The sequence below is a fragment of the Drosophila erecta genome, unplaced genomic scaffold (assembly GCF_003286155.1).
Source record: "Drosophila erecta strain 14021-0224.00,06,07 unplaced genomic scaffold, DereRS2 tig00000055-arrow-pilon, whole genome shotgun sequence".
In the NCBI taxonomy this organism is placed as follows: domain Eukaryota; kingdom Metazoa; phylum Arthropoda; class Insecta; order Diptera; family Drosophilidae; genus Drosophila; species Drosophila erecta.
In genome coordinates, this window is record NW_020825200.1 from 8,778,320 (window position 1) to 8,802,895 (window position 24,576).

The window sequence follows — 24,576 nt, forward strand, 5'->3', positions numbered from 1 at the left end:
GCGTTTCCGCCATATAAAGTATATACATTCTTGATTAGGATCAATTGCATTTTTGAACTATTTATTTTATTATTTAATTTTGTTTGCAATTTTTACCGATAGTCCAGAAAATGTTTCTGCCACAATTCTCTAAAAATCTGCAATAAAATTTAGAAATTTATTTTTTTTTAATTTTTTTGTAATTTTTTTTATATATGATGATTTAGATTTAAAAAAAAATGTCCCACGGCTGAAGTTCTATACTCCATAACTCAACTTATCTTAATCGGATTTTGAAGTGGCATACCTCTAAATGTTTCTGGCGCAATTCTCTACAAATCTGCATTAAAATTTAGAATTTTTTTTTTTTTAATTTTATTGTAATTTTTCTGATGTTATGATGTAAAAATTGAACAAAGTTATGAAATGTCCTAAGGCTGAAGCTCAAAACTCCATAACTCAACTTATATTAATCGGATTTTGAAGTGGCATACCTCTAAATGTTTCTGGCGCAATTCTCTAAAAATCTGCATTCAAATTTAGAAATTTATTTTTTTTTACATTTTTTTGTAATTTTTCTGATGTTATGATGTTGTAGAAATTGAACAAAGTTAAGAAATGTCCTAAGGCTGAAGTTCAAAACTCCATAACTCAACTTATATTAATCGGATTTTGAAGTGGCATACCTCTAAATGTTTCTGGCACAATTCTCAAAAATCTGCATTCAAATTAAATAATTTTTTTTTTGTTTTTATTTTTTTGTAATTTTGAGATGAAGTTTATTGATTGTGCTTCCAAAATAGATTGATAATAGATTTTTCTTATCCCTAGTGATTGAAAAAATTTATTAATTATTTATCAATTCAATAATTATGCGTTTATGTTGTTTGGTTTTCCGTTTTGTTGTTTCTAAATTGCAAAAACTTGTTTATTTACGCAAATTTTTGTAGACTTTGGCCGACAGCCAACAATTGCAAATGCTCAAAATTTGAAAAACTGAAAACGGCACGAAAAATTACGATAAATACAAAGAGAAAACCGTGACAATTGGAAATTCAACTGAACGAAATAAGCTCAAAACTAAATACGATTTAAAAACAAATAACGTTTTGTGAAGAAGTAAATATTTTGTGTATTCAAAGAGAATTACATATATAGAATATTTTGACTTTTTGACACATAAACAGCGAGTTTCCAACTATACTTATATACAAAAGTATATACATATGCGGAATCATGGTGTTGTGGGCGTTAGGGAATGTTAAAGGTATAGAAAATATATATATAAATATATATATGCCATCGATAGAAAAAAAGGGGAGGAATAAAACAAGGTGGGAAATGTGGAAAAATATTGCGGGGGATATTTATGAGAGACAACTGCCAGCTGAATCTGTTTGATGTCTACTTTTTTTGTGTTTGTTCGATAACGACTTGCCAATACTCTACACCAAAAGGATTGAATCTTAAATTGCAACCCTCATTGAAAGTTGTCTAGATTTTAAAAACCTCCCACAGTTTACTTAACAAATGGATCCCCTTTTAATTCGGCTTTAAAGCACCCAGAACAGAAGAGTGTCCGTTGATGTTTTTTGAAGTTTTCATTATTATGATGTAGCCACAGGAGGTGGCAGTCTGGGGCACTCATAGGTAGCCATTTCACTGGAAATGCCATGGCAACGCAACAAAGGGAGCACCACAAGCACACGCTTCTCTCGGGGACCAATGATATACAGAAAACTGATCAAGTCTATGGCAACCTGAGTGGATGGGGTATGTGAGCATGGAGGAGCTGCCTCCGATTGTCTGCTGCTGGGGATGTGGATGTGGCTGTTGCCGTTGTCGCTGAAGCATTTCATTAGCCACCCACGCACTCTGACACTCACAACCACAGCAAAGCAGCCCACAGATACAAATACAGATACAGATACTGTCGCAGAGATACTCCGTCTCTGTGTGGGCGATTGTCGAGCACAGCACGCGCGCATTTCCCTCAACACAAGAGAATCCTGCAAGTGACTATCTGCCACCCCAAATGCCATCCCAATCGCCATTCCATTCCATTCCAAATGCCACCCCATATCAACCCCTCGAAGCCCCCGACCTGTTGCATTATCTGTAGGCTCGCCACGGCGGGGGACTCACGTTTGCGCACATTTCTTCTGAAAACGATGGTAAAGCACTTGTGCAATGGCTAACATATATCCCCTTTTTACTTTCAGTTATACAACAAATCTCAGGTGGAAGCAGCAGTTTAAACATCAATGTCAATTCCCATTAACTGCATACAATAACCCGATGTACAAATGCGTAATATAAGTGATCCACGCGAGTTTTCTAGGACTATTTTCGAGTATTCACCGGAAGCTCGCTGAACAGTGGCCATAGATCTTTCTTTCGGAGGGAATCACTGCTGGGACAGTTGGCTCCCGTATAAAGTAAGTCATATCCTATAATGTTAACAGATTATAATGCTCGATATAAAAGTGGTGTACAATTCTAATACATCTTTGAGTTCCCACTTATTTAATTTTGACTTTATTATTTTGATGAAGAAAGTGTAGATCTGTGAGAACTAGTAAAAGTTTTACAAATGTATAAAGTATTTCTGGGGAAGTTTGATTTTATTAGGAATGACAGCTTCATTTGGCGTACGTATAGTGTGGACCTGTAAGAACTGGTGCTGTATACAGAGTTGTATCCATTTCGGACCAGCTTTCTTGGCTCTCGACCGGATTCCTGGGTAGTCTGCGACTACGAATACCAGATCGGACCAGACCTACAACAACAGCTGCGTATGCGAGATGCGCAAAGACACAGATACAGTGGCACTCACACACACACAGCCAAGTATCCAATACTTTAAATTAACGTGAAACATCTTTGCCAAGACCATTTCCTAGCCATTGCCATGGAAACGCGGGGCTGGGAAACAAAAGCATTGTGTTACAAAGTTCCGTGCAGATATCGATGGTTTTGAATTGCCGAGCTCTAAGAAGCAACAGCATTTGCAGCTAATTAAGTATCTGCAGAGTTTCCTCTGGGTGTCTGAATTTTTCCTCTGGCATCATATCGAACGTCATTGAATGGCGCCCCGTCCCGCGCTCTCCTTCGTTAATATAATATTATATATTCAGGGGATCATCAAGTATTCAAGCACGCGTCGCCCGAATGTATACACATCGCCGTGCGTAAGTATGTATGTAGATACTATATGTGCCTATACATATCTATACGATGTACAGAGGGCCGGAAAAGTTCACCTGAAGATGGAATTTGTTCCAAACGCTGGGCCTGAGTTTTTTTCGTTTTTTTTTTGGTTTCCTTTTTGTTTACGCTCGATAATTGCACTCGACGACCGCAATAAAGGAAAATTAAAGTTTCCCTTTGGCGGGCCCGCCGTTTCCCCCATTTTCCGACCCCCCTTTGACATTTGTGCAGTTTTGGCTTGACGTCGTCAACGTTCCGTTCTCTGTCATTTCATTTGCAGCTTTAAGTATTTTGGCCGCGGGCCAAAATGTTTTTCATGTCTTGTTGTCGCTATGCCACAGCCACAGCCACACACTTTCACACACTCTCACTCACAGCCACATACTCATGCACATTCACCGGCGGCAGGCGAGAGGGACAGTTAGTGATTAAGCGTGAAAATATCAGATCCATCCCATCCATGGGGTACAGCAACCGCAACCGCGTCAAGAAGGAAAAACAAAAAACTGGCAAAATTTTCTAGTTTTCTGCAACATTTTCTGCGAGCGTTGGTCTCTAGTTCTCTAATTCTTTTTCTTTGCATTTGGTTTTTGGCAAGTGCTGCATGCAAATTAAAATTGTTTCAGCGCAGATAAAATGTAATTTGAAGAGGACTGAGCCAAAAACAAATGAATTGAATTCAATTTGAAAGATCCAATTCAATTGCGGGGAAACGGAGCTTGTTTCGGTGCAGCAAACTGAATTTATGGAAGTGGGCAACGAAATGTTAGCTCAATAGTTCCTTCTATTTCTTTGGTAAAATAAATAACAAATTTTGATAAATATTAGTTCTCACTCGAAATAGAAGAAGTGTGGGAAGATATTATATAAAATATTTTAAAAATGAAGTGAGCATTTAGGGTTAGTTAAATTTTTTGATGAAAAAAGAGACAAAAACTTATCTTAAACATTTTGTTTTTAATTCACAGTTTTTGTTCAGATATTATCTCATTTTATATATTTCCTGCAATTTGCGATCTTTAGATATTTATACCAAAGAAAACAATGCAATGGTAACGTTAGTTCGAATGTTTTCTTTACCAATATCGCATAGCTCTGGATCATATATCGATCTGAGGCACGCACATTCAGGCATTTCGGTTTCCATGTGCTTTCCACCGTCGGAATTATCCAGCTTGCCTGCCAAGAAATACGAGCAAAGGGGCCAACACAACTATATGGCCCCAACGTAAAGAAGATATATACACAGATATTTGTTTATACGGAATGTCAGTATAGCAAACACTGGCATCCTCTCGCTCGCTCCCTGCCTTGTCCTTTGTATTTGTATCTTTCTATCTGTATCTGCATCTGTGTCGGCGTCTGTATCTGTATCTGTATTTGTGTCCGTATCCATCCATATGTGTATCTGCAGCTGCGCAATTGGCGACGACAGACATCAGGCGCTGTTAGCTGACATGGACAGCAACTGGTAGAGCGGACAATATAGGATATATAGAGGGAATGGGAGAAAAGGGGAGGGTGGTTGTGGGACATACCGCAGGGGTCTTCTTTTTGCAGTTACACATCGAGGCGCTTTCGTAACGCATTTTGGCAGCACCTGTCTTGCCCCTTCCCCACCCTCGGTGTTCAGCACCCTGTCTCTTCCCCACAGAAGCAGAAGCAGCCATTGCAAAATCTTGTGTAGCAAGATCGGAAAATTTCGAAAGAGAATTGCCGAGGAAAACTGAAATTTAATCAGCGAACCCATACCAACGCAGTTTTGGCAGGGGCCCGAGCGTAAGTGTGCTGAAGAAAGGTGTGGGGAAGACTCACACACTAGCACCCGTAGAGAGAGACCAAAGCAGCGCAACGTAATGTGGACATACACACACACACACCAACGCAGATCGTAGAGCGAGGTGTGTTGAATGGGTGGAAAAGGGGGAAGACTGGCGATCGAGGCGAGCACTTTTGTCTATATTTAGCCCGAAATGCAAATGGCGTCAGTGCTCACGCACACACTTACTTGCACAGACAGGCGAGAGGTGGGTTTCACTGAGGTGAGTTCCCGGATTTTTGCGCATGCGCTCCTTCCCCACCGGTCGCCATTTTGAATATCGACGATCGCGATACAGAAAAAACGAAAACACAGGAAAAACACACTGAGAAGAGAAAAATTCAAGCTAAAAACCTGTATAGATTTTAATAGATTTTTTCCTCTTGGGCCATAACTAAATTTAAGATTTTGTTTTGGTTTTTGTTTAAATTTAACTTGTGAATGAACTGGCCAGCCGATCAGAGACAACAACAGGTCGCCACCCCCTTTAAGGCCCCCAAATATTATCAATTTTCTGCAAGCGCCAAGTAAACAATCGATTTGAGCTAAAAATGTTATTGGCCCGAGTTTTATTTTTACAGAATGCGCACGGGCACGTGCCGTGCCTAAAATCGTGCACCAAGCAGATATATATATTATGTAGATATATAGCCACAGTCGTAGATGCGGTTATATGTAGATATAGTTCTCTGCATCATAATCGCCGTGCTGTCCGTTCGTCTGGTTTGGTTGTTTCCATGTTTATACGGATTTCTGGGTTTATGCTTGCCTTTCCTATTGGCTTCTACATCTTCCTAATGCTCGGCTGTTTTGCATTACCGCTCGACTGGGTGGTCCAGAAATGCAGACGGACAATCTGCCCACCCATCGGAATACGGAGGCCCGACTTGTCTGTAGATTTGTTTTGGCGGCGCCTTTTTTGGAAAAATTTAAAAAAATTTAAAATTCTTGTTGGGAAATACTGACTATGAGTCGTTGTAGTTTTGTGTTATATACCATTAAGACATTTCCCTTTCAATGTAATCATAAATCGATTATCTTTGCATAGATATACGTTGGCAGAAGCGTATTTACATTGTTAAATACTATTTTTCTTTGTATAGTGCACTAGTTTGAGACTGAGTTTAACGATATTGTATTTTTTGCAAACGTCCAAAAGTGACACAAAGTTATAAATTCCTATAGGATATTTCGATGGATTTCCTAGGCATCTCCTTGTCTATATTTAGATGTCCCCGCCTTCCGACCAATTGTTTTTCTATACCATTTGCCCCGCTCTCAGCTGTGTAACCCCAAACCGAAAGTGACAAACAGAATTATTGAAAAATTATGATTTCTTAAGCATGTCCCCCAATGCGTGACGAAGAACGAGGGATACATGAGCATGCATAGGTGGGCTGGAGGGGGTGTGGCCGTGGCCAAAGGATTGTCTGTGCTCCTCGGTGCCCAGTTCCCGAGTGCATTCCTCCCCGCCGCGTGGTTTTCCATCGATATGCGCTGGAAAAAAGCCACGTAGAGCACGCGTGGTGTGTGCAGGCAGAAATTTGCCCCTCGACAGTTCAGTTCTTCTCGGATATAGCTGCCCCGCTCAGTTTACTAATTGCTTCCGTTTGCCGAGGCTACGGGTGCTACGGATGCTACGGATGCTAAGAGTACTACGGCTGCCCGAAGTTTTCAGGGATCTCGAGACTCATTTTAATTGCATTTCTTTTAACGGTAACATCAGTGGCAGCAGTTTGCCCCCATCCCCTATCCCCATCCCAATCCCAATCCCTCTTGGCTGCCTGTCAGTCTGGGCGACGGTCTGACGGTCTGATGGTCTGATATTCTGATTCCCTGCCACGTCAATAACATTTGCGTACGGCAGAGATGCGTGTCGGTGAACCTGCCCATGCATATGTGTGTGTGTGTGTGGCACATGGGTGTGGGTGTTGAGGGGCGCTTCATATTTCCCAGCTCTAGACTCCTTTAACAGGAATTTTCCTGCTCTTAGTTGTTTACAAAAATCATGTTCTTCACCAAATACAAAGCCCCGTTGGGCTCCGCCTCTGTTTTTTCATGGCTTTGTTGTAGTTTCGGAGGCCCAATAAGTTAAAAAATCAAAGGAAACATTGCGAGTACTTGCGCGAACATATAGACAGACATACATATGTGTATAGTATGTACATATAGTATACAGTTATGCACATAACCTACACTGAAGTCATACACATTTTGGTTTTTAAAACCAAAATTCGTTATACCAAAAATGGTTACCAACAATAACCACTAATCAAGTATGAATTGGAATTCTTGTTTCATCGTTAATCGTATTTATAATGTATAACTTTCGTTTTGAGTAGTTCCAAGCGAACCATTTGAAGTTCATAATTTTTTCCCCGAGTGTACGGAAAACCATAAGATGTTTCCACATCGATGCGCCTTATGGTCGCTGCTGCCGCTTCGGTTGGCTTTAGGTGAGAAAGACAACAATAAAATGTGGCTGCAGACTCCTAAACAGATACAGATACAGAAACAGAAACAACTGCACACGGATACGGGCCTCAAGTGGCTTGGGTGCCTCCATTCCGATGCCCAGACATTCTCGGCCAGAGAATCCGCAGTCGATGAGAATGTTATGCTAGATATGCCATTTGACTTCTGGCTCGGCAACTGCAATGGCAACCAGGAAACGACCTCGCCATCCAAATCAGCAGCTAAAGGATGCGCCCACTTGAGACCGGGCCTGGTATCGGTAATCCAGTCCATCCATGTGCCTCCATGTGGAAATGTGCCTCATTTGGTTTGGGATTTCCTCAAAGCCTTTATGCAACAAGCATCTGATGGAAACTAGTTTGAGAACAGTCCTCACGATGTGAACGCTGATTGGATAAACATAATTCGATGTTCTATAGGGCGGGGGTGTAAAGATTTTATTTGATCAATTACTTACTACTTGGGATTCAAGTTAAATACGCAAGACAGAGATTATCTTTACTGCTCTTTTGAAATTCAACATTGATCTCAATTTATTTAAGGTCATGGTTTTCTATACTCTGATATAAAGTTCGTATCAATACATTTTAAATATGTTAAATATACGTCCTTATTATTAAAAAGTATTGTTGCATTTTTGTATCACAAGTAAAACGAGTTCCTTGTAATATTGTTTTTTAAAACTAAATTAAAGGAATTTCTAAGACGAGTTGGTCGTTGCGTCTGAATTCTTTGGTAGATCATTTAAAAGCAATGGTTAATGGATCGAGAAGTTCAATATATCACCAATCAATTCGCTGCGTCACTTGTTGAGCCTTCAGATGGCTCACTGTGCCGCCACCATTCGCCTCCATGGATTCAGTGGCTCTGCATTGGCATTGGCTTTGTTTGCGGCTTCGGCGTATGTCGCTTTGCATCAGCTTACAAGATTTATGGTATCCTTTCAACTTTAAACCCGCTCTGCTCACTTGTCGTCTGGGCATCAGCAGCAACAGCAGCGCAGCAGCTTCTCGGTTATCCAACTCGTTATCTGAGTTCTCTTAGTCGATTTTTGCAGGGGGTATGCCGCACATGTGCGGACCCCGACTTTGCCACCGATTTCTGGGGCTTCTGGAGATTCTTTTCCTTGGTTCCTTGGGGGCGCGAACAGCGCGATGCAGGAGGTCAACGTGGTGCGCGTGTGCATTGAACTGAGCGTCATAAATCGCTAGCGTCACGGACGCGTTTTCGCAGTTCGGCGTTTTTCGTAAGCCTCCACCATGCCACCCACTTTACTAATTTCCATTTTCGTATTTTTCCGCCTCTTTGCAGCTCAATCTTTTGTACCTGTTGTGTCGGCAAACTGATGAATGCGAGCTCCCCGAAGAAGGTGAGTCCTTAGAACCTGTTTTGTTTTTTCGGCTTGTTTCACCTTCTTATGAAGCACGTGCCACGTATTATGAAGCTGGCCAACAAACACACACACGCACACGCATTGGTGCGCAAGTTTGTGTTTGCGTGTGTGTGTGTGTGTGGGTGCAAGGCAAATATTTACACTCAATGGAACATAATAAAGACATTAGGGAAATATTGTGTTATGTGGGGGCATAACTCAGGTTCTGTGGGTGGAAATTGTATAAACTTATCAGCCCGCCGCCACCCCTCTGATTTTCCTTTTCCTCATTTTCTCTCCCGCTGTGTGAGTGTGTGTGTGGGACACTTTTCTTTATTGCTCTGCGAGTTGTCAATTTCCGTGTGTCTGCCTGTTTGCCTGTCTGCTTTTCCCACCAGTTTTTCCCTCCGCTTTTCTTCAGTCAGGATGCTTGGTATTGTTTTCCACGAGTTGGGTTTTTGTTGGATTGAAAAAGTGGAGAAGGTAGCTCAGTTGTTTAGTGTTTACATTAGACTGCACATTAAACAGCAGTTAATAGATTTTTTCATAGGCAACAAGTTCCTTACTTTACAATCTCGGAATCACAATAAATAGTATTTCATAGAAATATTTAAAACCATTTATCGGCTGAATATGCTGTTTACTTGGCTGCCCGAAGCTCAGAGAGGACTTTAGTTTAATAATTGGGTTTTCATTTTAGGATACTAGGACTTAAATAAAAGTTCTTGTTATCTGCTTCCCCATTTAATACTAAGGATTCCAATTGTGGTGCACGTTATTTATAGCCTACTTTGCTCCCAAAATGCGTTATAACAAGCTGAAATGTAACTTAAACCGCTTTTCAATGCCGTGAGTTAAAGCAGCCGAGACCAGCTCACTCGCACTCAAGCTTTAGTTTTCCGCAGTACATGAATGTTTTAGTGTGTTCCCGAGTTTGCCTCAGTGTCAGCTGGGATATGCATAAATAACATTGATTGATATGCCACCCACTCGAAATTTATTCGCCAACCATCGCGTATGTTTCAAAATGATTACCCAACTCACTGTCGCTCGCCAAATGATATGCCACTTAGTAGATACTGAAGCACACAACATTATGAATCCATCAATGGGCCAACTTATGAATGAATGCGACCAGTTTCGGGGAATTCAATCAGCTCACCTTGAATGTGTGTCATCCGTTTCAATTATAAACCTTTTTTCAGCTCGTCCTTGCCCCAAAAAAAGAGTTCTCGCATTAAATATGTGCCACTTTCCCAAAAATCAGCTGAAAAGGAAAAGTGTGAGAAGTAAAAAACGTTTGGTAACAAGGGAAAATGGTCGACGGTGACAGTTTTGCGGACGTCAGGTCATTCAGGATGTGTTAGATGTGCTAGAGCATTTGAAAAGTTTTCTATTTGCTGTGCCATGCTAATTGCAAGTCGGGATGACAGTCAAAGCCAATTAGAGGCAGTTTTCGCATTCTAAGCCAGTCGAAATGGAAGGCTGGGCATCCGTTCTTCCTCCCTGGGAACTTATCAGTCATGCAAACAGAGAAATGCTTTCACCGTCGAATCTGAATCTGAATCCGAATCTGAATCCGAATCCCTCGATCCTTCGCCCCGCAATGACACACGTGTTAAGGTGGAATTATTCAGGCTGACAGCATGAAACTGAAGCTAAAAGAGGCTCTTCTGCGTGGGCGCTTAGCATCGGGGAAAATTGATTAGATTAGGCCAAATTCGACATTGTCGCAGGAGGAGCGGCAGAAAGGGGGTACAGTAGCGTACTTAAGCTCGCATTTAATCACATTTAAATTGCACTCAATGCCCGGGGAAATTGATTGAGATTTTTATGAATTAGGCAGCAAGTCGGGGTCCTAAGCCCGTTTAAGTCGAGCAATTGAAATGTAATTAGGCAATGCTAATGGCGACACATACCCCTCTCGTTCGGCAGGAAGTCGACCATCATCTCCACAGAGACTTTTCCGTGTCGAAATCACTTGAGCTGAACTTCCATTGCTTTTTTCGGGGACCGGCATTTGCATAATTGATACCACCGCAGACATTTTTCAATTTCGAAATCTCGACGAGCAATTAAAAAGATGTTTTCCCCGTTTTTCCGTATGCTTACAACCCTCCGGATACACTTGGTGGTGTTCCACTGCTGGGTATCTGCAGGATGGGCATGGCACGAAGGGCAATTTGAATGAGATTTATGAAATTACCTACGCAGCGTTTACAAAAACAATCATCGGCGGAGGGCAGTGGAGTGGAGTTGAGATGGGATGAGTTTCACGTGGCTTGGCTGGCTTGGCTTGGCTTGGGGTACTCGAAGATCTCCCTGAAGAAACAGAAACCCCTGCCAAGCAGTTAAAGTCGGACTCAACGCACATTGAGGCGGTTGCCGCTGCCGCGGCTGCTGCCGCAGATGCCGCATGTTGCACATGTGTTGAGTGCATGCAACATGCAGCACACAGCATAGGGATACATGGTCATGCGCAAATCGCCGGGCGGCGTTTATTGAATTAAGACTGTCGACGACTGTTTGCAGTTGGCAGTTGTCGCACCCAGTGGAAGCGTTAAAAGTCACAAGGACACTGCAACTGAGAATAAGAATGTGAATGGGAATGGGAAAGGGATCTTCGGATGTACACACATGGATCGTTTGCTGCTGGATTCTCAAACTGCAACATTGTGGCGCCGCCGAGAGGCGAGGGCCGGCCATAAAACGGGTAACTCGGTCGCGCTGCACTTGGTATCGGTTATGCGTGATTTTTACAGAATCCATTCTCGACCATTACTCGACGGGGTCGGCGCAATATCTGCGGCATCTGGCATTTTGCATATTACTCGGAAAGTCACGTTAAAGTTGCTCCTACTTAACTGCAACTGCAAAATGGGCATTCCTAAAGATTTCACCGCCCTCAAAGTCCAAATCTGTGTGTGTGTGTTTAACTATCACTTTAATTTTAACTATCACATAAGTCACAGTTTACAGTAGGCAAATTAATATACTTTCCTATTGATTCAAATGCCATATTGATATGGCTAATCACTAAAAGTCTTGCTACTGGAATTATCTTTATAATTATAATTGTAAAAATAGATGCAAAATCGTTTCTTATATGGTTTAGAACTATAGATGGTAAAGTCTAAGAAACTTATTATCATGCATAATATAGTAGAACTATAGCCTGGCTAGTCGCCTACGTTTTGCCTCACAAAACTGGACTAATCACATACAACGTTCCCAATTTTCCTGCCTCTATTAAAGCACAATTTTGTATTAAACTCTATTGGGATCAAGTAGGAGCACTTGTATTCCTACTTTATTATCTTTTCGCCTGCATAACCTGCATAATAGAGCGTGTTTAACGTAAATAATATCTTGCTTAGCGGAACAATAGACAGGGTCTGGGTCACAGGGCTTTGGATCCCACTTGGCTGGCAGTCCGATTCACAAATTAAGCCCCAACTTCAGCCATACAACTACTTTACCTCTGTCTGAATAGGCAATCATCAATCGAGCAGAAACAATGAATCGTTGGTTACCGCACACCCTAGGATCCTACGGGTCCTACCCTTTTTCCCTTCCGTTTCCTTTCTTTCTAGCCCAAAGTGTTTCTTTTGTGTGTATTTATTAGGCCCGTTAGCACACGAGTTAAAGGACTGGCCGTGTCGTACAAAAGTGTATAATAAATGAAAAAAGATTGACGAGCTTTTAAAGTTAACATCACCTATTAGAAAGAAATTACTTTTAAAGGTTGTCAGATTTGCACACTATCTTTTTCAAAAGAGCGTAACCTATAAAAGTTAGTAAGTATGCAACATCTTTTGTAACAGGGTATCGAGTATATTTCAACGTTTTTCGCCTACCGTTTTTCCGCTGCCAAACGCAGGTCAACAAAGTTTTTATTAAGCTGCGTCGAGGGGGAAAACTATAGGAGGTTGGTGTTTATCGAGGGGATCCAGTGGCAAGGACAAATAAATAAAATACACACAAAAAAAAACCGAGAAACTTGGTAATGCGGGAGGGGGACGTCCTGGAAGGCAGGCAGATACAAAGCGGATACAAAGGAAAACGGAAACCAAAGCGATGTTTAGCAGGGGTGTAGTTAAGGGGGGTGGTGAAGTGGGGGATAATTAACATTTATAGGAGGCCGCTAGAGCGGGACAGCAAGCTCGGCGAGCGAACTACATAACTGTAACTGTTGCTGATTGATCAAGTGTGTGGGTGTGTGCGTGTGTGTGTGTGTGTGTGTGTGTGTGTCCGTGTGCGTGTGCGTGTGTCTGGCTGGGGCACAAACAAAAACCATATGTTTCTCGCCCGACTCCCGCACGCACTCACTCACAAACCGAATTACTCACTCAGCCCGCCTCCTCTCGCTCACTCTTGCTTTCGTTGTGAGTAAGAACTCAAAGCCAGCGACTGCGCACTCTCTACCTCTCCCGCTCTCACATTCCCCGGCGATGTGTGTGTGCGATATTCTGTTACACAAAAAGGCAAAAACAAAAGGCACCGTTAGAAGGTGTGCGCGTGTGAGTGAGTTCACCACGAAACGAAAATCCTCACCGCCAGCCTACGTACATACGTGTTGGCTGTTGGTGGCTGTGTGTGTCTGTGGGTGTGTGTGCGAATGCGAGAGAGCCTGCCAGTGCAGCTGTGTGCGGGCGTATCTGTGTGTGCGTACTTGGCGTTACGACGTCAACGACAGCATATCCGTCAGTACGTTTGTACGCGTCCGCAGCGCCGCTTCTTCAGTTTTTCGGTTTTCGGGATTTCGAGATTTTGAGATTTCGATTCGATTCGATTCGATTTCGGCAGATCAGTTTGCGATCCGTTTGCGAGTTCGATATTTTCATTCCGAGCCAACGATCCAACGATCCGATTCCGCTAGCGATTCACAACAGATAGAGATCTTAAATCGAACGCCGCGAGAAATTATGCTGGCCCGCTGCTCTCGCACTACGCGCAATAATTTATTTTTACTCCATATAAACAAATTCTACGTCTATTTCCAAAAATAAATGGCAACAATAATAAAAATAACAACAGCCGTCGGACAATTATAAGTTTTTATTTTTAACTTTTATTTGCGCCAACCGCCGCCGCGACATCCCCGCCCCCGCCACGTCCCCGGACTTTGTTTATATTTACAAAAAGCTATAGCACACGACAAACACAACAGCAAACATATCACTGACTGCATTTCGCCCCGATGTTTATCGAACAAGCGACGTAAACAAAGCCAGAATTCAAACAATAATTCAATTTGCATCTCAATTGCAAAGATTTTCGTGTGTGTGCTCGGAAACATTTGTGCAAACACCTCTCCACCGACCTGACATCCCCGCAAAGTTCAAATCTCGTCGGTTTCTATTGAGCAGTGTATTTTTGAGAACATTTTTCGAGTAAACGGAAGTTCAGCTGAATTGCGATTCATGTAAGTTTATCTACTGCAACAGGAATGTCTTCGGTTTGCCAAACTAGTTTTCAGCACTATCGTGAAATTAATTACCCATGCAACTTGATTAAAAATCTTAACATTCTTGTACTTAGAATAACTGTTTCCCTTTGTGATAACCATTCGACGGATGTGTACATACTTGTGAGCGTTATAGAATCCAATTGGATGTCTCATTTGTTACTCATAGCTTTGGGAAACATTCTAAAATTTTCATTCCGCCCAGTGGCTTAGTAATTATTTACAGATCATCGATGGGCAGTAAGCCCCTCCTTTCATATGCCGATAGGGCAATTTGATTATCTATAATTTACAATTACAAAAACGTTGGCAGCCGGCATGTCGATAACCAAATAACCAAGTTACCCATGCAAACTGACGTCATTGCTGGGCAAAAAGATTGGATATCAGCCGGCTTTTCGAATTGTGTGCCTCGCTGTCTTGGTTCCAGTTATTGCCTTTCAATTGATATCATTCGATGTTTCAATTTCTTTTCCCGCGATTTAATACTGAAAGTAGCTGCCACACATACGGACGGGTGAGCACACACACACACATACTATATATGTTCCACTGATAAGCGATTTTCGTATCAATATTGAGGGCCTGCAAGAACCGTACTCCTCCGGCGAAGTTCAAATCCATTTCCCTGCTATCAAGTTCTTTTGCATGTAGTTTTTATGGCCCGACCGACCGACCGACCAACCGACTAACTGACTGATTTACTGGCTGGCTGGCTGATTGGCGAATTTGCTGATAATTGTCTGCACTTTGTTTCAGCCAGCAGCAAATGCACAGTGAATTATATTTTCTCTTATCTCGCTTCAGCCAGCTGGACATGCGTGCAATGCACTTTGACACCTACGCAGGATCTCAAGTGGGGGTTACAAGTGGAGGGAGTTTTCGATCCAGGGGGCAGTGGGTTCAAACAGCAAACAGCAAACAAAGCCATTCGAAGGCGATAATCAGCGCAGATTTGCCGCGGACTTAGCCACGGCGATCGCCGATAAATGATAACGCCTATTCGTCAATGTAGAGCCTAGATAACGGGACCCCACCTCCGATCATGTTCACGATCACCATCATCAACCCCAACGATCTTGAAAACTAACATATTTGTTATAGTCACGTTTGGTCCGCGTTTTGTTTTCAGAGTCCCAGTCTATAGAGACAATATAATAATGTTATATATTATTATTTTAGGTCACACAATAATGAAACTCTTTCTAGTAGATTCTTTCTGAATATATAGGTTTTCCAATATCTAAAAGTTAGATTTTTAAACTGTATTTTTCTTTGTATGTCTTTCAACAAGTTTTAATATTCAGCGAAAATATTTGACTCAGAAAAACAGCAAGTCGAACAAAGAATGTATAATCCATAAAGGGAAATCCAGCCAACATCTTATCAGTCCATAATAATTTGTTGGCAAATTTTCAACGAAAAATAGTTGAGTTGCCTTTGTTGTTGTCGTTCTTCAGTGCTTGATAAAAAATTCGCAATCAAAATTTATTTTATTTGCCCGTGTTTTTTGTCGCGGCCACTATCTGCCATCGAGAGCGAGAGTCTTTCTTATCACACGTGCGCATGTGAAGGTGGCCAGGCTCACTGACAAAACACATGAAACACAGTGTGGCCGATGTATTGGTGTAGTTATTAAAACATAAATGTTCCTATGCGATTTGCCGTGTTTGCGGCTCTCGGCTGTCTGTGATAATTGTGGTTATTGCCGCCGCTCTTACCCCACATACATGCATACAACCAAATAATAATTATTATTATTATTATTGTTAAAACGACTTCTTTCTGTTTGTGCTTGTGTTTTGGTTTGGCTCCCTCCCCCACACTCCGCCCGATTTTGCGGCTGTGTAGGTGCTGGCGATAAGATAGAAGTGTTCTAGGTGTACTTCTAGGTGACTCGGGGCCCGAGAACTCAAATTTGTTCGACTGCCTTAACATGGGACGCGTGTTTCGGGGCGAAAAACAAAAACCTTGGATTTTTTGCTTTCGCTCACATTTTTGCAATCGAAATTGTTGATAAACGGCTGCAGGAAGAGGGTCAGATATCGCGGTGGCAATGCGATTGCTTGCAAAAATATTGGAAATCGAAGTTTGCAGATATTTCACTCACTTTAAACAGAAACATTTTATCTGCAAAGCATTTTTCATTTGCTTTCGTGCATTTACCACGAGCTCGATATTCACAAAATGTGCGTATTAGTTTTGGGTGATACGGCTGCTTTTTGATAATGCAATAATAATTGAATAAATATAAAAGTACACTCGGTCTACAGAAGTTAAATGTGCCAATAAATGTTAATAAGAAATAAGGTAGCCTGAATTGAAGTTTAGATTGCATGACAAGGACAATTAACTTTCTCAACTTGTCAGTTTTAGATAGGCTTTTCTTCAGAGTCAATCGTATATTTCCTCTCCGCAAAGCTGTATAGATGTATGGGGCTGTATGGGGCTATCCCCATCCTTGTATCTTTGTATGTAATTCACAGTTCTAAACTCGATTTCCGTCCGCCCTCGAACTCCACAGAAAGTTCCGCCTCATTGGCAGTACGAAATGACTCGTTTTCATCGCGTCTTACAGCGCGCGCGTGTCTTTAATTAAGTCAAGATTTATAACCAGGCTCCCAAGAATGCGTTAACTGCGGCACATCAACAACAATAACAAAAGTCGGGTACATTGACGGATCTGCGGCTGATGACAAGTGGAAGTGAGCTGCGACCAAGGAAGTCAAGACAGCCCGAAAGTCGCAGAGCTAATGAATTAAGAAAAATGAACAAATATATCTAGAACAGTCACAGGTCAGGCAAACGTACGTATAAACCCTCTGAATGGTTATTATATGAAATGGGTGCGATAAATTAGGAGTTTTTAAAACTTGAAATTTGGCCGTTCGGTTGCCATAAAAACGGAATTTATGAAAGGTCTCTCCTCCGCGATCTCTGTCGCTCTAATTGTGACTGTAAGCTCCAGAAGGTGAGAGATTGCATTCAGATCGGTTCATCTCATTGCGATCGCAACTGGTTTTAAATCGGTACGGGGTTCATTCCTCCAAAATACGGAAAAGTTTAACATTTGCATAAATTTGGCCGCAACAAATGCTAATTGAGCGCAATCAAGGCGAGCAACAAGTTTTCGCCTTTTTAATGCCTGCTCATCGGAGAAAAAGCCGCAAAGCGTGATTCACTAAATCAAATCGATAATGTAAAATCCCCGCCTTTGTTGGTCCAAACAATTAGGGAAAGCGCAAAGTTGCTAAGCAGAAGGCTTCCCTCCGTCCGGTTCAATTCAGAAACTGTGGGACTGAGAAAGTGAGGAACTGAAAATTCTTGAGATTTGTTCTTGGCCATTTGCCTAATGACGCCGCCGCAGTCTTTGGGCCAATTAAATGGAGAAGCTGGCAAACGTGTGGCGGCAGTTTGCTTCGTTTTAATTGCCCGGCCACAAGACAAATGTCTTGACACACATCCTCCCATGGAACCGACTCGGCACATCCTTCCTTCCTTCCATTCGTCCTGCTGGCATCCTGCTCAAGTGCCGCCTTTGCCGTTGACCCAGTGAAATGCAGCAGCCACAAATGGTAGATTGTTGCAATGAAAACCGTGTTAAGTTTCTTTTGGTCCCCGGGCCACGAATTCCGCACATCCTTTGTCTTCTCGCCACATTCCGTTGCGGTGATTAGTGCAGCCTTCCTACCCCATTTCTCTCAACTTTTTAGCCGCAATTAGTCAAATATTTCTGCTGCCATTCCTGATTGTTTTCGCAGAGGCACACACTTGCACCACTTGAAGTGCCGCTTGACTGAAGAAACACCATCGTGTGCCCATTACTATGTTACCATTACTGTGTGTTCCCCGCGAATGACGTGGCCAATTGATTTGTAAAGAGTTTTCGGCAACTTGAAGTTCTTGCGAGATTAGATACTAGTTCAGCTGTTGCTCCTACTGGCCACGCGAAATGCAGATTTCCGATGAAACGATCAGTAGGATAAGTATGATTGATGATGGTGGCACGTAGACTCCACTGACGATTGCCTATTACCTATTAGAAGTCAAACTATACGTTGCATTACTTACTGTGCAAGCTTTGCATATATGATTTATTCCTTTTTTAACTTTGTGCCTGACTGGAAAAACTCCCTAATGTCTTGGATACTTAGATTGAAGATAGCAACTTACCGAAAAACTGCGAACGCCACTATACTCGTGTATTGCTGTTTACTCACACTGCAGTATGGCAAATAAATAGAATTTGCTTTCAATATCTATAAATATTCTGCCTGTTTAAGTGACGTCGTTCTAACTACACTCTGGTGACGTTTAAAAAAACCCACGTTTGTCTGCTTTTCAGCAGTATCCAAAACAGCGGGAGTTTAATTCAATTGCAGACGCTGATAAGTATGCTACATAACAGGACAAATGCGTAATTTGAGCACTTGATATCCTGCTGCTGGCTGCCACATGGCCTTGTGCTTGCCACCACCCCCCTTTTCAGACCCTTTCCTTTGCAATTGTTGCAATGACTCTCAGAGTCTCCAGACAGACACACAGACACACTCAGTGGCATGTGGCCAACAATTGACTCACTTGCGGTGCGATAAGTTCGCAGCTCTTGTTGGCGACCTTAATTATTCATCTCCTGAATTGACGCACTTACTGCACAAGTTGGACCTTTACTACTCATCTCAAACTAAGCAGCCGCTGCAGCGGAACACATAATGCCACTCAAATGGTGACTAAAACATGAATTACTGCCGGTTGCTCCATCGCAAGCCTATTCCGAGCTAATCCCCTGAACGGCAGTCACAAAATGGTGAGTGGCACATCCTAAGCGGATTAGGTGTCCTTTAATTAAGGCCCAAGTGCTTATCCCGAATACAAACAGCAGCAAACAAAGGCCGCAATTTGTTTTGCTGGATAGAATTTTCGAAAATCTAATATTGATTACTAAACGGATAATTATTGATTGGTGTTCAAATGGGGGATGATGATATATGTATGGCACGCCACTGCGTATACTTAATACCCTATCTTTTACATCCATTTGAAGCCACACTTGTCCGTGGTCATGCCATTAAATCTCTGAAAGAAAGTCATCGAGCGGCTTTATTCACTGCGCGTTGTCTTCGACTTGGGTTGCTATCGAATCCAATGGTAGCGTCATCAATATCATTATCGATTCATGCCTGCTTCCATTTCGTTTCCTTTCCATATCAATAATGAATGTTCAAGTCACCGAATACAAAACTCACGCATAATCATGGCAGGTCGCCCCAATAAAAGAAAGGGAAATGGGAAAAAAGCTGGGAAAATGTATCGAATTTGTTGAGTGTGTCCTCGCTTCTGCAAGAGTGTGGGTGTGAGTGTGAGTGTGTTTGCTGGCTGTCACACATATTCGTCAAGGCTAAGACCCCACACCCCGCACCCCGCTACGTCCTGCCACAACCCATTTCGCCCGCCCACCCACATGCCACCCACCCTCATCCCGCTGGCTCAGCTGAAAGCTGAAGCATATTGCGTAGGTCGCTGCGTGAGTCGGCGAAAAGCGAGCGGGGAAAGCGGATTGGAAGGGAAGCGGAAGGGAATGGAATGGAAAGAAAAGCGTTGCCAAGGCACTTGTTGTTTTTGGCCCCGGTCCTGGCCTGGCCAGAGGAAAAACGACAGGCGAGGACTGAAATTTATCCGCCTCGATTTCCCTCTTTTTCTTCCTCTGGCACGGAGAATAAAATATGTTTCCTTGTCGAAATACTCTACTTCACTGGGGGACATCATTCATAAATGTTAGGTTCCATATATATAATTGGAATGCTGTGGAACCCAAATTATAGTTAGCATTTGGATCTCAAGGAAGTGGAGAAATATCTGAAATATTTGCATCATTTCATTAGCTCTAAAATCAAACAATTACGAGTATATAAATAGATCTTAAAGCCTCGTGCCTATTTGTGTACCTGCGATAGCAATCATTTCTCTGCGATTGTGCAGCCCAGTTTATCTGAGTGATTGAATGGCCCGACTCAAAGGAGCAGTGAGGGGTCCTGCGTGTGCTCTTGCTGGCTCGCGTTTGCCAGCCACGTGCCGATGCCGCAGAGGAAAAATGCTGAAAAGCACGGGAAAGTGGGAAAAGTGGGGAAAGATATAGAGACCCAGCTTCCGCCGGTGCTCTTGAGTGTTCTCGTTGCCCCCGGGCAAGAGGAATAACGGGATCTGGAGTGCCGCTTCCGTTTCCGCTTTTAAACTGCTTGCGATGTTAACTTGTTGGCACATCCTTATTGATTAGGTGCGTGTGTGGCGAGCGCTGGCAGGACATCAAAGGGATAGATCTAGGGTCCAGAGCCTTCGGCGGAGGGACAACGCGAACTTAATCATGCGTGGGGTCAGTCGCCATCAATTAACTGAAGCCCAGCTCATGAAATAGGTCACCGTGGGCGACATACAAGTATACCACATATGCGACACAAGTTGCTCTTCATCTTCATTAGCGGTGCATTGAACTTTCAGCGCCAGTGGAGCGACAATGGAGCAAGTTGACCGCAAATCCTTTCCCCGTCCATCTGGAAAAGCCTTTTGAAGTCGCCAGCTAAGTGGGTTAAATTGTCAGCCATGGGGTTAACTACTCCCGCACTCCCACTCCAACCCTTTAAGCCAGTCAATCACTTATCGTTTCCCTCCTCCTAATCTGTCTCTTTTCAGTTACCTGAGGACAATTTATACGGAACACACAATTATATAAAATTATATACACACCTATATACAAGTAGAATTTGCCGTTTTAACAAGCCGTCCACTTAAAAAACAAGCATAAAGGATTATATATAGACAACCTATATAAATATGCACCACGTCTGCCACGTCAGGAAGAGCCACAGCAATCCGCAGGGCAGCAACTAACGGAGTTCTCCCGCCAGCTGCCGGAAATCCAGTAGCAAATCCAGCAAAACTAGCGACCAAGCCAGCAGGAATCAGCCAGCCGAGGACAAGGACACCGCCATTTCCGTTTCCATTGCAGGATAATAGGAAATCTGTTGCCATGGGCCGCAAAAAAATTCAAATATCACGCATCACCGATGAACGCAATCGGCAGGTGAGTGTCACCATGTGTTTGCCAATCCGTAGCAATAATAATACAAATTCACTGAACATCTCTTGTTTGCCATACTCGAAACACAGGCTTCAAATTTGCCATGGCAATGAAACTTAATTAAGACAGGTGAATTGATTCATGGCTTTTACATTGAAATCAATGCTCAGTCGAGATAGCGTTTCATCATTAAAATATAACAATGGGTTTTCAGTGAATTAGTTTGTTGGATTAGAGAGGAGGAATTGATATCTGATTAACGAGTATGCTAGTGGAAATATGTTTGTTTAATTGTTAAATCTTTAAAGAATAATATCCCATACAAGGAAAGCATATATACCACGAGTAACTCAGTAGCTATATCAACTATAACAAATAAGGGAAGACATTTGAAAGTACTTTTGCCTCCTTAGCACGGATATAATTTTCTTGTGCCGTGCCCATTTTTAAACTGTCGAGCGTGTGCCGTGTCATCGCAAGGTTTTTCCACCGGCTTTCTCTTCCTTTCTGGCTGAGGCTACGTCTTGGCCAAGCCATAAACGCGTCATCGCCGAGCAGTGAAAAAAAAATATAAAAAGCAAAAAAAAAAAACAGAACAAATGGAACAGTAACAACTTGTTTATGGTGCTGCCCCTTTGGCCTTGACTCGGCCATAATCGATTCATTACCAACTAGGCAGCTAGGAAACGAACAAGGACCTGGGCCCCTGGGCCACTTTCCCGCTTTCCCACTTGGCCGCGGCCACTTTGGCTAAGGCCATGCCTCTAATTACATTTTCGAACCGCATAAATATTTGAGCATGAGCAGTAATTGAACGCACTTCCGTTTCCGGTGCTCTTCCCGCCCCTTCCCAGGTGACCTTCAACAAGCGCAAGTTCGGCGTGATGAAGAAGGCCTACGAGCTGTCCGTGCTCTGCGACTGCGAGATCGCCCTGATCATCTTCTCGTCGAGCAACAAGCTGTACCAGTACGCCAGCACCGACATGGATCGCGTCTTGCTCAAGTACACCGAGTACAACGAGCCCCACGAGTCCCTCACCAACAAGAACATCATCGAGGTAAGTGGAAGGGGGTGAACATATTTGGGTGGAAAATCGGGGGAGGGCGCCTCGCAAGGGAGCGCCATTATGCAAATTCGAGTGAGCCGTGAAAAGCACAGCAGAACAGCAGAACAGCAGTAGCAGGGGCACACAAATGAACTGCTGACAAGACCCGAAAGTACCCTGTAGTTCTGTTAAAAAATCTATATTATAATCAGAAGCGAACTACAAACTAGCTCATAGCTACGATAGTGCTGAGAGTAAGTAAATAAGTAAGTAGGCCAAGATGTTGATCATAGAAAGGATATGTGATATGTTACTATGAAAAAAAGACATGCCACAGATCACCTTAAAGTATCAATCCGAATCTGTGCATGCCTAATCCGATATCTCTCATTAAATTCATACCTGCGGAAGTGCTGCAGTCCTTCGAGCAAACTCGTATCGCCTTTAGCAAGGATTAAGGCAATATCCTGGGGCGACGGGGGGAGAGAGGGAGAGAGAGGGGAAAGGTGGGGCAAATCCGGCGGAGAAGGCGCGGAAATGTCGCCAAAGTATTTTGCATTTCTAATGCGACGTCGTCGTCTCGGTTTCATCGTTCCTCCGTTCCGCCGTTGTTGCTGTCCGCGCGTAAATGGTTTTGTAATGTTAATGCTGCAGGGGAGCTGCGGAGGAGAGATCAGGACGAGATTTGCATTTACATAATTTAGCACAACAAAGCGTCAAGTGAAACGGGAGTAGAGCCTCGGGCAATTATCACGTCACTCGTTGGATTTCGATTTCAAATATCGCCGTTCATTTTCGCTTTGCAGAAGGAGAACAAGAACGGCGTTATGTCGCCGGACTCGCCCGAAGCCGAAACGGACTACACACTCACTCCGCGAACGGAGGCCAAGTACAACAAGATCGACGAGGAGTTCCAGAACATGATGCAGCGCAACCAGATGGCCATCGGCGGAGCGGGCGCAACACGCCAGCTGCCAAACAGCAGCTACACGCTGCCCGTTTCCGTTCCGGTGCCGGGATCCTACGGCGACAACCTGCTGCAGGCCAGTCCACAGATGTCCCACACCAACATCAGCCCCCGTCCATCGAGTTCGGAGACGGATTCAGGTGGGATGTCCCTGATAAGTTAGTACAGTGTCTCGCGCCGGCTGCACACACATTTCTATCTATCTATCTTTGTTGGTTCTGTTCCTGGATTCGTTGCCTTCGTTGCTCTCTAATTTGATCTGATTTGATCTGACATGATTTGCATGCTTGCTCGAAACTCTAATACTCTAACCTTTAACCGCGTTTTTTTTGTTCGTTTTTAGTTATGTTTCTGATATTTAATTTCTGGTTTTCCTAACCCACTCACCGCCATCTAACCGAATTGCGTGCGAAGTTCTGTATACCATATATACCATATATATTGCGATAGCAATCCGGTCTAAACGTGTGTTTGCATACTCTTGTCTTTTCTTTGGCTCATCAGTCTATCCATCGGGTTCCATGCTGGAGATGTCGAACGGCTATCCGCATTCACACTCGCCGCTTGTGGGATCACCGAGTCCGGGTCCCAGTCCTGGCATAGGTGGGCATAAACATTACTCCTCCTCCTTCCACATCTAATCCACACCACCTGACTCACTCCATCATCGTCCCAATCTGTGGCAATGGCACCCAACACCCAACTAACCGCGATCTCCTTGCAGCCCACCACTTGTCCATTAAGCAGCAATCGCCGGGCAGCCAGAACGGACGAGCTTCCAATCTAAGGGTTGTCATACCGCCAACCATTGCCCCCATACCGCCCAATATGTCAGCGCCGGATGACGGGGGATATGCAGATGTAAGTGCCCCACACATATAGTCTCCCTAATTGGGTTTTATTCTTATCCTGGCCTAATCTCCTAATCTCTGTGTAATCCTAGCAACGACAGAGTCAGACATCGCTAAACACGCCAGTGGTCACGCTGCAGACGCCGATTCCCGCCCTCACGAGCTATTCCTTCGGGGCGCAGGACTTCTCCTCCTCGGGCGTAATGAACAGCGCAGATATCATGAGCCTCAACACCTGGCATCAGGGCCTGGTGCCGCACTCTAGGTGAGCATTCCGAGCATTCTGGGTTTGTACAAGGCGATACAAGGTGATGC

General features: G+C 43.3%; 1 protein-coding gene across 8 annotated transcripts in view; it reads left to right on the plus strand.

Annotated features, from left to right (window-relative positions):
- The window catches only part of LOC6541282 (myocyte-specific enhancer factor 2), a 42,813-nt gene that overhangs the window by 16,447 nt on the left and 1,790 nt on the right, over positions 1–24,576 (plus strand). For 4 of the 8 annotated variants that reach the window (XM_026979719.1, XM_026979720.1, XM_026979722.1 and 1 more), the window contains exons 2-9: positions 2,202–2,417; positions 8,795–8,852; positions 21,010–21,400; positions 22,252–22,455; positions 23,250–23,568; positions 23,915–24,013; positions 24,135–24,271; positions 24,354–24,526. In XM_026979719.1, coding sequence (XP_026835520.1) covers positions 21,347–21,400; positions 22,252–22,455; positions 23,250–23,568; positions 23,915–24,013; positions 24,135–24,271; positions 24,354–24,526 — 986 coding nt within the window. In that variant the 5' untranslated portion in view covers positions 2,202–2,417; positions 8,795–8,852; positions 21,010–21,346. The remainder of the gene's footprint in view (positions 1–2,201; positions 2,418–8,794; positions 8,853–21,009; positions 21,401–22,251; positions 22,456–23,249; positions 23,569–23,914; positions 24,014–24,134; positions 24,272–24,353; positions 24,527–24,576) is intronic. The other 4 variants (XM_026979721.1, XM_001969089.3, XM_026979724.1 and 1 more) reach the window with 2 other exon arrangements.